Below are 15,969 nucleotides of genomic sequence, written 5' to 3' on the forward strand. Positions count from 1 at the left end.
ATAAATGAATGTAGAAAGAAGCTGTAGGAGTCTGGCAAGCTGTAGATCATCTCAGAACAGATTGTAACTTTATCATTCTGTCAGGGAGAATAATTTAAAGCACTTAATCAGTTAGCTTCACTGTGAGGATGTAGCATTATGAATTCCTATCGTCCAATCTGTTCAAATCAAAGTGAACTTAATTGTAATAGGTGAGTGAGCCAGAGCAGGAGAGGGTGTGGGGAGAACGAGGCAAGAGGCAGCAAGTTTCCTGTGGGGTAAACTGAGCTGCCGCATAAAAGTGGGGCGAGGCTTTGACTCAGGCATATCCCAGCTCCAGTGACAGCCCTCCTTGACATTGACAGCTCAGGGCACTTGATATAGCAGAAGTAGGAACTGAGGGGAAACAAGCAGAGTGGTCATGAACTGATCATAGACACTTAATTTATAAATCATTAGCCAAACATGCACATACCCCCACCCCCAACGCCCCCTATCAGACCAGGTAAGCAGTTTTCACTAATGTGTCCATTCAGGACCACTGACACGGCAGTTACAAATTGTTCTGGTAAGCAGAAAAAGCAGCTACAGAGGCCATTGTCTCTATAGCAGTGGACGTGCTTGATAGCTTTTACCCTTTTTCTTTTTCTTTTCTTTTCTTTCCCTAAGCCACTAAAGTGAGGCGTATGATTCCCAAGTTAGAATGTCCTATTTGCCCAGTCCTTTCCTATCTATACACATGGCCAATTTCCCAGAAAATTTCAATCCTAGAAAGAGGCGGGGACGAGGGTTGAGTCTTGTAAAATAGCTTTGCACTGCTAAGAGGATGCTAGACCATTTTCATTTTCACCCCAGCCCCCGAACGCCCTGACTCAGCATTCTCTCTCAGCCATGTCTGTATTTAGGGTGGAAATGAAATGCCAAGACTTCATTGAGCTCCCTTGTCGACAGCTTGGGTTATTATAGTCAGTTAAGATATTGCCACTTGGAACTCTATTCATAACTTTATACCAACACAGAGTTTTCTTTCTTGAAATAAAAACCACCTCAAAATCCTCTTTAAAACACTGGTCGCTATTCTGATTTTCATAGATTTTTGGCCAGCAAAATCTATGGGTTTAGTTTAGACCCCCCAAAGTAGCTACAAATGAAACAGGAGAGTGGTATAGTTGAGACATGGCTTTAAGTGTGTGTATTATAAGCAAAGCCAAGAAAAGGCTGGGAGGTGGTGATTCTGTATAAGATTCTAGATCACTCGCTCTGCAGCAAGGGTGATGGTGCCCTTCCGTTCCACTGAAATCAAAGGATGCACACATCTCTCCTGAGGCACAATGTCTGTACCCAATGGCTGATATATGCAACATCCCCTCCCCACCAAACCTTTTCTGGCCATGAAATTAACTCCAAGGAACATTGCCAGAGTCCATTCTCCAATTCCTCCTTAGCCTCTGAGGTCCGCCCATGGTGCCTCTGAGTCCCAGTGGCACATTTTGTTCATCACTTGCTACAGGAAGCAGAGGTATATTTCAGGTTCTGGGGTCCTCCCTACACTGCACTGTCTCTCTTAGCAATTACTCACTGTCAGCTTCTATTGATTACCTTTTTGCGTTTTTCAATGAACTTTCCAAAGGCTTTACCCTAGGACTAATTAAACTTCTCATTTCTCCTTCTTGTTCTCTATCCATTTTGCCCTTTAGCAGAAAAGAAATGGTTTACAGATGAACCGGATAATGCCTATCCCAGAAACATTCAAATCAAGCCCATGAGCACCCACATGGCTAACCAGATCAACCAATATAAATCCACAAGCAGCTTGATTCCACCAATCAGAGAAGTTGAAGATGAATGTTGACTCCCAGGAGACCAGAACTATTTTTTTAAAGCCTGACAAACTTCATAAATGGTGATGTGACTTTTCTTCTTACATGCTGAATCACTGGTGGAAACGTTAGGATAAGCAAGAATTGCCAGAAAACAAAGTAGACAGATCTTTCTCTGTGTCTGCCTTGAATATTGCTTCCATGTATTTTGGAAAAGAAAATGATTTCATTTATAAATGAACATACTAAAATAGTCATGTATAGCCTCTAGCATTTTAAATTATTTTTATTTATTAGAAAGAAAATATATTTTTTCTTTTCATTGTCAAATATCTTCCCTATATCTAAACAATGCAAAATCTAAATGAATAAGTGGTCAGACTCCTTAATGTGTTTTTCTCTTCTTTCTCTCTTTTTCTTTGAGGAGAATGATGGTCACCACCACAATTAATTGTAATTAAGGGAAATGAATTATTAAAACAATTTTAAAATGGCCAACGATGTATACATGTATTTTAGTAAATCCAAAAAAGAAGACTAAGGGGACAGGTGAATACCTGCTCCTCGCCTGGATGGGTGTGTATTTTGATCTGCATTGACACCAGCTCTTAATAAATGGAAACTTTTATTTTCACAGTTGAAAGTCATATTTTTGTAGTTTTAGTTTTCATTCTGTAGTTCTCACCCCTTTGTTCATATTTTTAAAGGGAAGACCTTCTGCTGCTTTTCTACAATTGGCAGATCAGGTTTGTCTGGCCAACTAAGGACACCAGGAGGGTTGTGGGCACGCCTGGGTTGTGGAAGCTGAGGACCAGATGCACACAAGGCATTGCTCTGTTTGCTGTTCTAGTGGTGGAGACTCCTACGTGCTGTTATGCTTCTCATTTTATATTTCCAAACCACCTGAGCGAGTAATGTCAACTTTGGGAGGGTCTGGTGGACTTTCTCCCCACTCCCCAAGTCTCAGAGCTTTTAGCCTGGAAGTTTGTAAAACTGATCAGTAGTTTTACTTTACCATAGGATGTGAGAGGGCAGTCATTCTTCTCACTGAGTTTTTGTTTAAAAACCAAGAAATTTCTACAATCATGGAGACAGATTTTAATTTGCATGCTCTCCTTTATTTAGTTGCTGGGGCCAAACACATGAACTTGTTACAACAATTTAAAAAATAATAATAACAAAGGGAAAGCAATGAATGCACTTCATATGGACTGTTAGAAAAGGCCTTTGAAAATTACCAGTAGTGAAATCAAATAAATCAGCCACTTTAAACTGCGGTCAAAAGATTTTTCTAGCCATCAGATGCAATTACCATGTCTCAGAGCTCTGCTGTCGCTTGCATGCTCAGTGTACAGTCCCCTGGCAACTGTTTTGTTCCAATCAACTTAGCAAGTCTTTCAACTTTAAAATTATCAATCTTTGATATGATCATCAAGGTCTCTGGAGAAGCATGGATGTAATAGTGATTTCTATTTTCTTAAAAAATGTAAACTGTGGACACTTAATGGAACCAAGCTAACCAAAGTATCTCCCCGAAGTTCCATGATATCTAGTCCATTAACTCTTTGGGCCATGACCTGTGGTACCTAGTTATGGTAGTGCAAATCAGATCAGAGCAAAGCAATGAGATCATCATGAAGACATATGTCCACTAAGTACTCCAATTACCAGCATAGGCAAAATGAGCTTCCACCTCTGTCCACTCCCTGCAGAGCCAATATAGTCGTGCTTCCACCTCGTAGGCATTGTCCTGCAGTAACTTGTCGGACTGTGGTTACTCTGTCGTCACATTTTGTAGAATTAGTTCTATAAAAGTATTGTGAATACAATGTATGTCCAATTGGATTGTTTAAAAACTACTTATAATTAATCACTGGCCTACTCAGCAGACTAAAATGATGTCAACAGTCTATATTCAGGCTTATAAACATTTCTTGGTTTCCAACAGAAGTCAAATGTGTTTGTGGGGAGAACGTTTTGCTAGGATTTTGACAACTTTCCTGAAAGCTAGGCCTTCTTTTACATAATGATTTTGCATTGGGGTCACCTTAGTATATTCACGTCAATCCACGCTCTTCTTTCCTTCGTGAACCACAGTGGGCTCTTCACTCCTGCTCGTAATAACCACCTCCAAATTTGTTAGAGTGATTTGGTCTCCTCTGGCAGGCTGTGGTGGCCACATAAAGGATCTTCCATTAGAGGGACACAGGACACAAAGCTCCATTCCCACTACCCTGTCTTCCCTGTGTCACCCCTACCAAGGCAATCTGGAAGCAGAAATGCAGACTCTAGCCCCATCACACATCCACTGATGCATTTGTGGCTAGAGATTTTAATCTAAACTTTAAAAAAAAATCATAATAGTTAGGATAGTTTCCTATAGCAAAGGGCTCCTTGATTCATAAGCACCCCCCCTCCAGAAAAAAACCAAATTGGTAGAAATTCATTTTCTTTTAAGTAGAGCAATAAGTTCATACTGTGTTGCCATTGTAATAATGAATTGTTCTGGACTAGAAAACAAAATGAGGCATTTTGTTAAGGAGGTAGGAAAATGACTGGTTGTTGGGCCCTTTAGCAAAAGCTGGTGCCTGGTAAGTAGAAGCGAAATGGAAACAGAAATAACATTTGTGAAATCACTGGAGGGCTCAAGCAAATGCCAGAGCTTCTCCCTGGCTTGTTCCTACTTGTTGAGCTCTTTGGCCCTGAGTCCCATCCATCTCCACTGTGACAGTCTGTCTTTCTGCCTACATCCGCCTGAGACCAAGGAGGGTCTTTGGTACAGTCCACATTCTGAGGTTCTGATTTCCCATCCCAGTTTAGGGCTCCAGAAAAGCCATTCTCCCAAACTAATGATTCTTGGGTGCTGTGGGTCACCAACAGGCTGTTTACAAAGCAGAAAATATCATCACCATCATAACCTTTCTCCTTGAGAAAACTTTTATTTTTGTCTAAGCAATTTTATATTTTAGAATATCATCTTGAACCGTTATAAAACACCTTAAATAAAAGTGATTGTGACTAAGGCACATTGGAGAACATTCCAAAACTCTTTCCTCCCAAGGGTTCTGGCACCTTATGATGTATTTTGTAAAAAAATTGATTGAAGATTTTAAATAAACAGGAAATTAGAAGTGTTTGTTAGGGTTAGATAAAGGAAAAGTGAAAAAGCATAAGAAATTTGGGACATTTTCATGTTGAAAGCAGAAAAAGCACAAATTCCCTAGTTACCATTTAATATAAGGGTGCAAGAGCCACATTTACAAACAACTAGCTATGATCTTTAAAAATGTTTTAAAAACTCTCTGAGTCTCAGTGACTTCATTTGTAAATGAGAGTGATTCATCTAGATGACTCTAAGGTCTCTTTCAGGTCCCAGGGGACATGATCTAAGTTAGGAGTGGGAACAAGGGAGTGGCTGCTTCTCCTTGGCTAAGCCCATGCAGACTATTGTGTCCAGGACTGGAATAAAGTTCTTTTTGCTGCATCACCCAGGCAACACTCGCAGCCTTACTCAGGAGTAGTGAACATTTTCTGCTCTGGACATAGAATAGGTAGGTTCATTCCTGTGCTTTTCACTTTAGATTCTCTTTAGGTTCAAGATGCAAATTTCTCAATTCTGACACACCTGAATCACGTTGGTCAAATTTTGCTGCCGGTTTCTAGGGTTTTCTTCTCAATTTCATCCCTGCCTTCCCTTTTTTCTTGTTTTTTTTTGGTTCAAGGCCCAGCTTCAGTTAATCCCTTCATCTCTATGCCATGTCTCCAATTCCTAGTATGTAACTAGAGGTTCAAGAGACCCCAAATTCCTGCCATTTTCCGCATTTATGTTTCCCCATGTGAATCTTCAGGAAGTAACCAGTCTTCCTTCTCACTTCATTTCCTGTCCTCTGTTTATTTGGTTATTTTCTTTCATTAATAAACTAACCATCTCTTAGCTACTTACATTCACAAATGTAATTTTAATCTATTGTGTTTTATTGTGAAAGAGAATCTCATTGAAGGAAGGAAGGGCGAAATTGAGGAATAAAGGTAGGAAGGGAGAAAAACAAAGACTATCCAACCAATTGACTGAGATGTGAGCCAGCTTGACTCCTAGGAGACTAAATAGATCCATTCAGCTTGAACACTGAGTTCCAGGGCAGAATCTGTCCATTTTCTGTTTTGTTCTTACTTGCTGCTTTTGGAATGGTGGTAAAGCCACCAATCACCATGAACCTTGAAAGGACCTTCACTAATGAGTACTTGACTCACCCTCTTTAAAAAGCAAAAGAAACAGAATTTACTTACAATCTTCTGGTAAATTACCTTTCTGCTCCTTTCCTTATTCCCAAAAGGCATTTTTTTTAATCCAGCAGAGATGATTTAGCATATAAATCCCAGGTCATTTGAGGAGGTGATGATGCTATTTGGATTTATTTATGAGAGAGTAGTAATTATAAATGATTCCTAGGCAGTTTGTACTAGTTTGGTCATATTGGTTGTTTAAGTGGAGTCTCTTCTGATTGGTTGTTTCCAATAAAGTATCAGTTGTTAATAATTTCAAGATTTCCATAAAAATAAGGAGACTTGGAAAACATTTTTATTTTTATTTCTTAAGAGACCACAGAGCCTAATTTTCAATTTTTATGGTAAGCTTACTTAAAACATGTATAAAAAGAAGCCTATATGCTCAAAGGCAGAGGCACCTTTAGCCCTATGACAGTTGGAAGCTCCATGATCTCACAACCCCACATGGATAGATTGGAGAAAGAATCTACTTAGACCACCTGTAGCAGACCTTCCTCTTTTGGCATATTTTTTTAATCACAAAAAGGACCTGAGACTCCTTATCTAAAGATAAGCCAAACTTGGGGTATACATTAAGAATCTGGGAAGAAAGAAAAAAAAGAAAAAGATATAATAAGCAGTATTTTAAAATACCATGAGTTATGGGCATGCATATGGTACAAAGAGTAGTTCTTTGGGTTGAAAGAAAGAAGAGTTTGCATTGAACTGCATAGGCTGGCAAGAATGCAGAGGCATATAATGTTTGATGGGCTTTGGAGGCATTTCAATAGTAAATGGGTGAGAAGACTGGAAAGATGTGGAATATGAGAGTTTTCCAGGGAGATGGGACTTAATGGGCCATGATGTATTTGTAGGAATGTGATTTCAATAGATTGACTATTTTGTCTACTGTGATAAGTTTGTGTAGGGAAACTCAGGAAAACTGAGTTGAGACTTCGTGGAAAGGGCTACAAAGTACAGTCTAAAGGCCTAGATAAAGTTTGAAACTTTATTTAGAAAGTCATGAAAAGCCACTAAGAGTTTTAAGCAAAGAGTGATGGGGCAGCAATGGCTGTGCATTTTTCAGGTTGAAAGTAGTGAGATGTCAGTTCTTCCTGGAAGATATCATGAGAATGCACACAAAACTGAACATTTTCTCAGCAGCAAGGAGTGCTAAAGGGTGTACACTCCAAGTCAACAACTCACCGTGTGCAGCACCTCCCTTCCTCACACATTTTGCTTTGCTTTCTGTCACAGGACCATCAGACGTAGAACGTCCTGACTCTTCTGAATTACTAGAATGTTAGCAACAAACTCACAAAGTAGATTAGAGGGTAGGAATAGATACATACATTTTTAAAAACCTGCCAATCATACTATTTTCTAGACAGTAATATAATAAGAACATGAGGCAGGACATCCACAAATTGTAAAGAATAATTAATAGTCCAGAACTGCCAAATAGGAATTCCCATTATGAAAACACCCTTGCAGCTAATCAGGTAGCCCTTGTTTAGAAACCAGTTAGCACTCATAAAATATTTGTAAAAGGAGTGGGTAGGGGAGAAATGAGCACAATATAGGTTCTGCCATCAATCAGCTTATAATACAACTAAAGAAAGAAAACATGCTCAAAGCATCATTAGAGAAAGGGTGAGCCCTAACGACATAGTTTCACATTCAATATGGTAGGAGTTGAAACAAGGGAGAAATGCTGTGGTTTGAAGTGATTCAGCAAGGTAGGATTTCTAGAGAAAGGGGGGTTTAGGAGTTAGATAAGTAGAGGATTAACATTCTAGGTATGAAGGCAGGATTATCTGGCATGTGGCAGGGTGAATGATGTTAATCAGTAACTGCTAATTGATATTTACTGAGCAGCCGCTGTGTCCTCACGACTGTAAGACTATTAGAGGAAGATAGCCCACCTGCCTAACTGGGAACACAAGGCACACATATATTGGAAAGATCATGTTGCACAAAACAGGTGTTCAATAAATAATTTTTGAATAAATGTGAACACTGAATAGCAAATAAATGTTATGGATCGTAATAGTTGTAGAAGATTGGCTGGGATTGTAGGGACTGGATGTGGGGCAATGGCTGTGGGTCTAGAGTATATTCATTGTGCAGTGGACACACACCTAATCTGTCCTCAAGGACAGAACCATGTGGAGGAATAGGAAAACAAGAGAAGCAGGCAAGAAGCGGAGGTAGTGAGTACAGCAGCTAAGAAATGTTACATTGGGTTCATCAAGAGCAAGAAAAGCTGAGAGCTGTCCATGAGGGAAGGCCATACAGGCAAGAGGAGTGGGACAGGGGAGTAAAGGAGTGGGCTACAACAGGCCCTGCAGATGTGGAAGCCAGACCCACAGAGGCACTTAGAAAGTGAGGATCCTGGATGAATTATTTTAGGGAGAAAGTGTAGGTTTAGATCAGCTGGCAGATGTGTTTGTGGGCTATAGCCATGTTTTTCAGGACTAAAAGGGAGCAAAATAAGTAGATCTTCTTGGGACAGGAGATCTAGGGTACTCAGAACCAGGGAAATGAGAAACAAGAGGGGAATTTTAAGAAAGAGAGGGCAGATCATCTATGAGGTTGGCGATGAAAGGTTTTGGAGATGGTGAGGCACAAGTCAAAAGACTCACTCGAAGGGCAGGAACTCTGCTTATTTGTCCATATTCCCAGAGTTTGTCATGAGGTCTGCCCCAGGTGGGCAGTCACTCGGCCATTATGTGTCACTGTGGCTGCCATGGTGGATGGAGGCTGGACAGGACCTATGGTGATTGGCAATCTTTCTGGAGGTCTCACCAGGGAGGGGTCTCAGAGTGGGCATCTCCTTTCACCTTCCTGTGCATGTCACTGCACTGTTCTTCTTCCCTCCCTGAACAGCACACACACTGCACCCTTAGTTTCAGGGGTCTGAAAACAAATGCTACAACCACCTTGCTTTGGTGGCTTTTCTGAACAGGCATTGTGAGAAGAGATGTTCTGGCCAGGTGAAAGTGGACTTTATCTTTAGGTAGGTTTTTCAGTTTAGAAAGGTTGCCTTTGCTTAACCCTTGAGGACTTCTGTGCTGCTGCTTCTCCTCCGTCTTGCTAGTTAACAGAACAGGGGCAGAAGTGACACCAATGCTCTCAGCCATGCCTGCCTTGGGAAGCACTACCGGGCCCCACTGTTTAGAATCTTAGATGGAAATGTACACAAGGCACTGACACACGCCTGCAGGAGTGACCCAGTGCTTCCCTCCCATGGGACTCAGGGTCAGCGTGGGAAGGCAGCTGGCAGGGACAGGAGCCCCGCCCGCAAGGTGGACCAAGCCTCACTTCCACACAAAACCAGAGTCCCATCTGCCCCAGAGCGCTCGCTCTCCTCCCCTTCCTTCCGCTCAATGCAGCCTGACACGCCTTTGACCAGAACTGCAACATTTCAAACATAAACCCAGATCTGTTGGGAAATCCTAATTAAAAACGTTCCATTCCCAGGTGGCACAATCACATCCTGCCTAAAACTTCTGGCCCACATCCCACCACCCAGATGTTGAAAAGAAACCTTTCTCTGCTTAACACCAAAACCTGCACTTCAAGGTTTCTTTAGGGGACAAAGACAAAAAAAGTACACACATGCAGAGTTCAGCCTACATGTTCATTGAGGAAAAAGAGCGTGGCTTATTCATCTTTCAATATTTTGATTGTTGGCATTATGATTATGATTATGATTAATTACTCTGACCTGACAGGAATTGAAGAAGAGAATATATGCTGGTGCTCTGAAATGATCTACCCAACTCTGTCATCTGTAACAACCAGTGATAACTCTCTTGTCTTGTAAAAAGGGTTTGTACATAACTTGTACATGGTTTCATTTTGTATTTTTCGCAGATTAAAAATTTATGTATTTGTGTTCTAAAACAAGGAGTGTTTCTTGTGTCTTTGTAGCAGTCACATGCCATGGGGATGAGAGGTGGGCTGGGGGTGGTGAGGTCCCTGAGTTCTAATCAGGCAGCTTTTGTCTCCTCCCTTCATGCTCCTCCATGAAGGCAAAGTTGTGGATTGATTGAAACCATGAGCTTCCCTTTGCAGCTTCGAGTGCAAATAGACCTCCCCACCTCCATGGTCTTCAAGGAGCCAGTGGGTGCTGCCCAAGACTGCAATAGGCATGGCAGAGAGGAAGAGCTGCTGTCATTCAACGTGGTGCCTGAGAGCCCTACGCAGCCACACTGGGGCCAATGGGACAGGTGCTCCTGCAGAAGGCTCCAGCAAGCAGGCCACTAAAGAAATGCACAGCATTCAGTAGGTCCTTGAAAAGCTAAAGCATTTCTCCCCTCAGCCATCCACTCTCAAGCTAGTTACCATTTCCTGCCATTTGCACAGACAAATGGTGTTCTTTCCCCTGCATTTAGCTTATCAAAACCCAGGACAATCTGTTAAAGGTTTGACTCATCCTGCTCCACGCTCATCCCCAACAGGGCAACAGATGGAACTTTTAAAAGCAAAAAAAAAAAAAAAAAAAAAAGCCCTTAAAAATGAATGTTGCCATGTTGGGCCATGCTCTAAACCTTCTTCAGAACCTTCAGAGTTTGCACTCTTTTCAGGGGCCTGGACTCCCAAGAGCAAAGCTGGTCCAGCCTAGAGAAAGGGAAGGATCTGGAGAATGGGAAAAAGCCATCCAAGGTATATAGATGTAATGTGCAGAAGGTATATAGATGTAATGTGCAGAATGTATTGAGATTTAATGTATTCTAGAGATTGTCTCATTTGCTCATTACCCAAATATTTACTGAATAGCTATTATGTTAGCAGTCCTCTGCTGGGAGCTGGGAAAACAACAGTGAAGAATTCTATGATTCCAGTTCTCCAGTCTGGGAGAGGGTTGGGATCAACAAATAAACAGGTGATAGTCATGTATTAAAAATTGATCTGCAGGGGAAAGCACAGTTTGCCATTGGGAACACATCAGAGGGGTACTTAGCTATTTGAAGAGAAGTATACCAATTGATAGATATTTTAAAAAAACAAATCCCCCTTCTACCTAAGTCAGTATAAGCCCTAACTGGAACTTATTCCCAGTGGTCAGCAAATGCAGGTTTACCTGTCAGAATGTGCCAGTTCCTGACAGTCCCTTGCGCTCCAGTTTCTCAACTTGCCTTCTCCAATATTTGCTAACAAATCTGAATGTTGTTGGGGAATGTAATTGCAGAGCATATGGTCCCCATTAGTTAGGCAAACTCCACTGCCAAATTCAGCTCCAAGGAAGGAGTCTGCGTAAAGGATGAAGTATTAGGAAAACATCGACAGTGACAGAGAAGGCAAATATAAGAGATGAGACAGTGAGTTACAAAAGAGCAGGCTCGGCAAACCCAGCACAATGAATGTGCAACATAATTTTCCATTTGTTGAGAAAACAATATATGTGAATTTGTACTAAAATCTCCCTGTAGCAAAAATCAAAGTAGACCATTCACTAGAATCAATGTTAACTGCTTTGCAATGTCATATAAGATAGATTCTGCTTGGAAGAAAAACATGGGTGGAACAGAATAGACAGTCTGCTAAGGAAATAAAGCATGAGTGACATCAAAATGTAAATACAGACTTAACGCTATTTCAAATGTTACTGGACCAGCCTTTAAGAGGAGAAACAGAATCTCATGCTTAATAACCCCTCACATTCAGAGAGTATAAAAATGTAGGCTAAATGTAGTCAGAGACATGAGGTCCCCCAAGACCCAGGAAAGATGATTGGACAAGGTGAGAGCCTGGGGCTTCATCGGGCAGAAGGCAGATTCCCCAGACCAGTCAAACTTCTGAAAATCAAAGAGGGACCTGGGCTGAACCTGAACCCATACTCAGCCTGGCTGCTTGGCCTCCTCTCCCAAGGAGCTGATGCTATGGGTCCTTCACCCCAAAGCCTACCACATGCTCGCTGGTTTTTAGTCTATTGTAATTAACTCAACCTATACCTAATTCGACAGTTTTTTTTTTTGAAAAAGCATTTTAATTAGATGTTTCCAAAAATAATCAACTTCATTTTTCTGGAGTCAACAATCTCTTTCCTTCACTTCTATTTCTCTGGTTAACATATTGTTTAATTCAATTGCATACTAAGATAACAAGTACAGATGTTTAAACAAGCTCAGACTGCTGGTCAGCTCAGCTGGTGAAATCCCAAGGACACAGGTGAAGTAAGGAGTTCTGTGCAAGGCACACAATTTCAGTATACCACAGAAAGCCATTAATTTGTTCACAGGAGAAAGGAGACAGACATCAGCTAATCCAGCTAGTGGATAACTGGTGCTTATTTAAGAGAGCTTCTAAGGGAAATGACTTTTAATATCTATATATGGGTGACTATTAAAGTGAATTTGTTCACCCATTCCATGGAGTGCCAGTAAAAAAGATGAGGTAGACTTAATTGTTATATATTAGGGGTTGGTGAACTACGTCTTGAAGGAAAATGCAGCCTGCCATTTGCTTGTTTTCTAAATAAAGTTTTATTGAAACACACCTATGCCCATTCATTTACATATCATCTATAGCTGAGTTTCTGATACAACAGCAGAATTCAGTATCTGGGACAAAGGATAAGGTTCATAAAGCCTAAATATTTACCATCTTACTTTTCACAAAAAAAATTGTGCTGACTCTTGGTCTATATTGCATATAGGGAGAAAATAAAATGTATAGTAGAATCCCATTTGTGTTAAACAATTAGGTTTATTTATTCATTCATTAAAACTGGGAAGGAAATAAGGTCAAGTCATAAGCAGCAATTATCAGAGTAGTAGGAAGCAAAGGGGAAATATTAAGAGACAGAAAGGACTTTTGCTTTTCACTTTATCCATTTCTGTTTTATTTAGGTTTATGTAGATCCAACATGCACAATTTTTACTATTGGAAAAATGTTAAAGATAATTCTTTTAGGAAAATTAATAAATAAGTTTAATTAGCTAACAAAATACATTTATAATAAATAAAAGCCTATGGTTACCCTGGGTGTAAGTGGCATTGCCAGGATGGGAACGCAGTTCTGCTGACTCCAAAGACCATTCCAGAGCTCTGCATCTCATAGCTGCCAGTTTCCAAGTGGTCGGTGTAAAGCAGGAAAGTGTGAGACATAGTGACAGTTTATCCAGTACTCTGAGTTTGCTGCTTTGCCACAGCTTTTGAGCACTGGACCTGCCAGGCTAGCAAGCAGGAGTCTCATTCCCCAACAAACTGTTCTTCCTGTAATTGCATCCCTAGCACCAATGCAGCAGCAGGAGAACTCTACCCGCCTGCAGAAGGAGGCTGCAGGCCTGAGCTACTTAACTCCAAGGTTCTGCCTACATTCATCCTCAGGGCTCAACTCGACAGCACCGCACTGTGTCCTGACCTCATTCTATTTTGTGGAGTCCTTTTTATATCAAGGCATCTTCCCAAGAAAGGATATGCCCTCCAATAATCTTTTATCTATTAATTAATTAAAACAAAATTAATTAAGCATAATAGACTATGCATACTATTGGCACACATTTTAAAGATACAGAATAAACAGTGAAAATAAATATCCCTCCCGTTTCTGTCTTAGACATCCAGCTCCCCTCCCTAAGACAACCATGGTTAATAGTTTCTTCTTCATCCTTCCAGAAAGTCTTTGCATATACAATCATAATCCAAAAATAGCATGCTATATACTTTATAACACTTTAAATGCACTCTATATATCTTTTTAAAACAATATAATGTGTAGATTTTTTGTCCATCCATCAATTTTCCTAAGGGCTGCATAGTATTCCATATAAAAATCATCTATTTAACCTTTCCCCTATTGATGATTATTAGGTTGTGTTTATTCTTTGGCTATTTCACCCACAATTTCAATGAACACTCTGTGCATATATCTTTGTGCACAAATGTAAGCATAGCAGTAGGTTAAATTCCCAGAAGCGGAATTGCCCTGTCATTAAAAAAAAGTTTTAAGTGCAGTTGTAGTTGATTTGCCAAACTATCCCCCAAAGATGTTGTAAATCATAATTGTACCCTCTACCCCTGCATTCTGGCTTTCCACACCCTCTTCAACATGGGTTATTATTATTAACCAGCATGCTTTTCACTGTAAATAATAGAATGTCCAACTAAAAATTAGTTGTGGAAATGAAAAGTCCACAGGTGTGTTAGTTACAGAGCTGGTTGATTCAGAAGCTCAACCTTGTTACCAAGAACCTAGGAACTTTCCATTTTTATGTTCTGTTGTCTTCAGCACACTGACAATGGCTGTGCTCATTGCCAAAGGACAGCTACAACTATTGTAGTGGTCACATACAAAGAAAATAATGTCCTATAAAAAAAGAAGAGGCTAGTTTTTCTCATGGGACTTTATTTTTAATTGAAGAAAAAACATTTTCTAGAGTCACCTAGTACACTTTCTTTTGGATCCCATTGGCCAGAATGAGGTCACATGACCACACTCAATAAAAGACTTGATATGAAAAGGGTATAATAATTACATGTTTGACTTAGACTTTGAGCCGCCCATGTTAGATTGGGAGTGAGATCACCTCTTCTACCTCTTAAGTGGGGAATCCAGCAAACAAAAAAGAAAGAGGAGTGGTCATAGAGCAGGCTACCAAATAGTGGCCAATGTGAGATTTGAAAGTAAATTTTCATTTAAACTACACTTAAATGTTTAAATTATGAGCAAAGTTAAACATCTTTTGACATTTTGTTGCCAATTTTTCCATTTGTATTTCTCTAACTGAACTTCCTATGTGATTTACTTTAAAGTTATCCAGTTTTTAAATTTCTTAATTAAATTTCTTTTTAAAATTTCAAGACTAGCATATGCTCACTGTAAATAATGAAAAGATATTTATATTTAAAGTAATCTCCTAAAACCTCCTTTATATTTTCCACCCCTCCATTGCGAAACCAGTGAAAATATATAAAATAGGTGGGGAAATGTTTAATAATTTTTTGGCAAATAAAAATCTCATACTACAAACAAGATTTTGCAACTTGCTTTTCTTAATTAAAAATACATAATTATATTCCCTCCAGATTAATAGATATAGTTAACATGCTTTTAATTAATGTATCCTTTAATTAACTTATCTATTGAAAGTAGTAAAATAACAAAATTAAATTTTAAGAATAAAAAGCTATAGAAAATTAATATTCTAATTGATGTATAGATCTAAGTTAAAAGTCCACCCACCTTTTATGACATTCAGGTGTTTCCTATTCTTTTCCACCCTCTAGAGTTCCTTTCTCTCTAATAGACAGGGCCACTGCTTCCCTGGAGAGACACAAATGAGCAGGTGAGTGGAATCTAGGATGAGGCCAAGGCTAAAAGTTTTAAGGATTGTCATCTGTAGATCAGAGTCTCCTTGCCCCGCCAAACTCAAATAACTCTTGAATACATCAGAGGAAAAACTGCTGTTAAAAGAGTGGTGCTAGGGGCATTAAAAATGAAATACAGAGGAAATTTCTGAAGTTTCAGAACTATCACACCTACATAAAGCAAACATAGGTATGTAGTTTACTAAATTACAGATGAACCATCAAAAGGGGCAACAAAAAATAGAAAAGATAGAAAATATGATGGCAAATCTGAGACAAACATATTATACAAGTAAATAAAAATGGGCTAACTTTTTTTTAAAGACCTATGGTGGAAAAGGAAACCCAAAAATTATGCTGCATAAAAATATTATCAAAAAATAAACTTTATTGCAGCACTATTCACAATAACAAAGACATGGAATCAACCCAAATGCCCATCAATGATAGACTGAATAGAGAAAATGTGATACATATACATCATGGAATACTATGCAGCCATAAAAAGGAATGAGATCATGTCCTTTGTGGGGACATGGATGGAACTGGAAGCCATTATCCTCAGCCAACTTTGGCATAGAAAACC

At 39.7% G+C, this 15,969-nt stretch overlaps 1 protein-coding gene across 8 annotated transcripts in view; it reads left to right on the forward strand.

Moving 5' to 3' along the window:
- Positions 1-6,673, forward strand: part of KCNMA1 (potassium calcium-activated channel subfamily M alpha 1) — an 838,033-nt gene extending 831,360 nt beyond the window's left edge. For 5 of the 8 annotated variants that reach the window (XM_054522412.2, XM_054522408.2, XM_024253360.3 and 2 more), the window contains one exon: positions 1,680-6,673. In XM_054522412.2, coding sequence (XP_054378387.1) covers positions 1,680-1,831 — 152 coding nt within the window. In that variant the 3' untranslated portion in view covers positions 1,832-6,673. Of the gene's footprint in view, positions 1-1,676 lie in introns of all 8 variants that reach the window. The other 3 variants (XM_054522407.2, XM_024253359.3, XM_024253361.3) reach the window with 1 other exon arrangement.
- Positions 6,674-15,969: the final 9,296 nt, after the last annotated feature.

Source organism: Pongo abelii, chromosome 8 (genome assembly GCF_028885655.2).
Source record: "Pongo abelii isolate AG06213 chromosome 8, NHGRI_mPonAbe1-v2.0_pri, whole genome shotgun sequence".
Lineage (NCBI taxonomy): Eukaryota > Metazoa > Chordata > Mammalia > Primates > Hominidae > Pongo > Pongo abelii.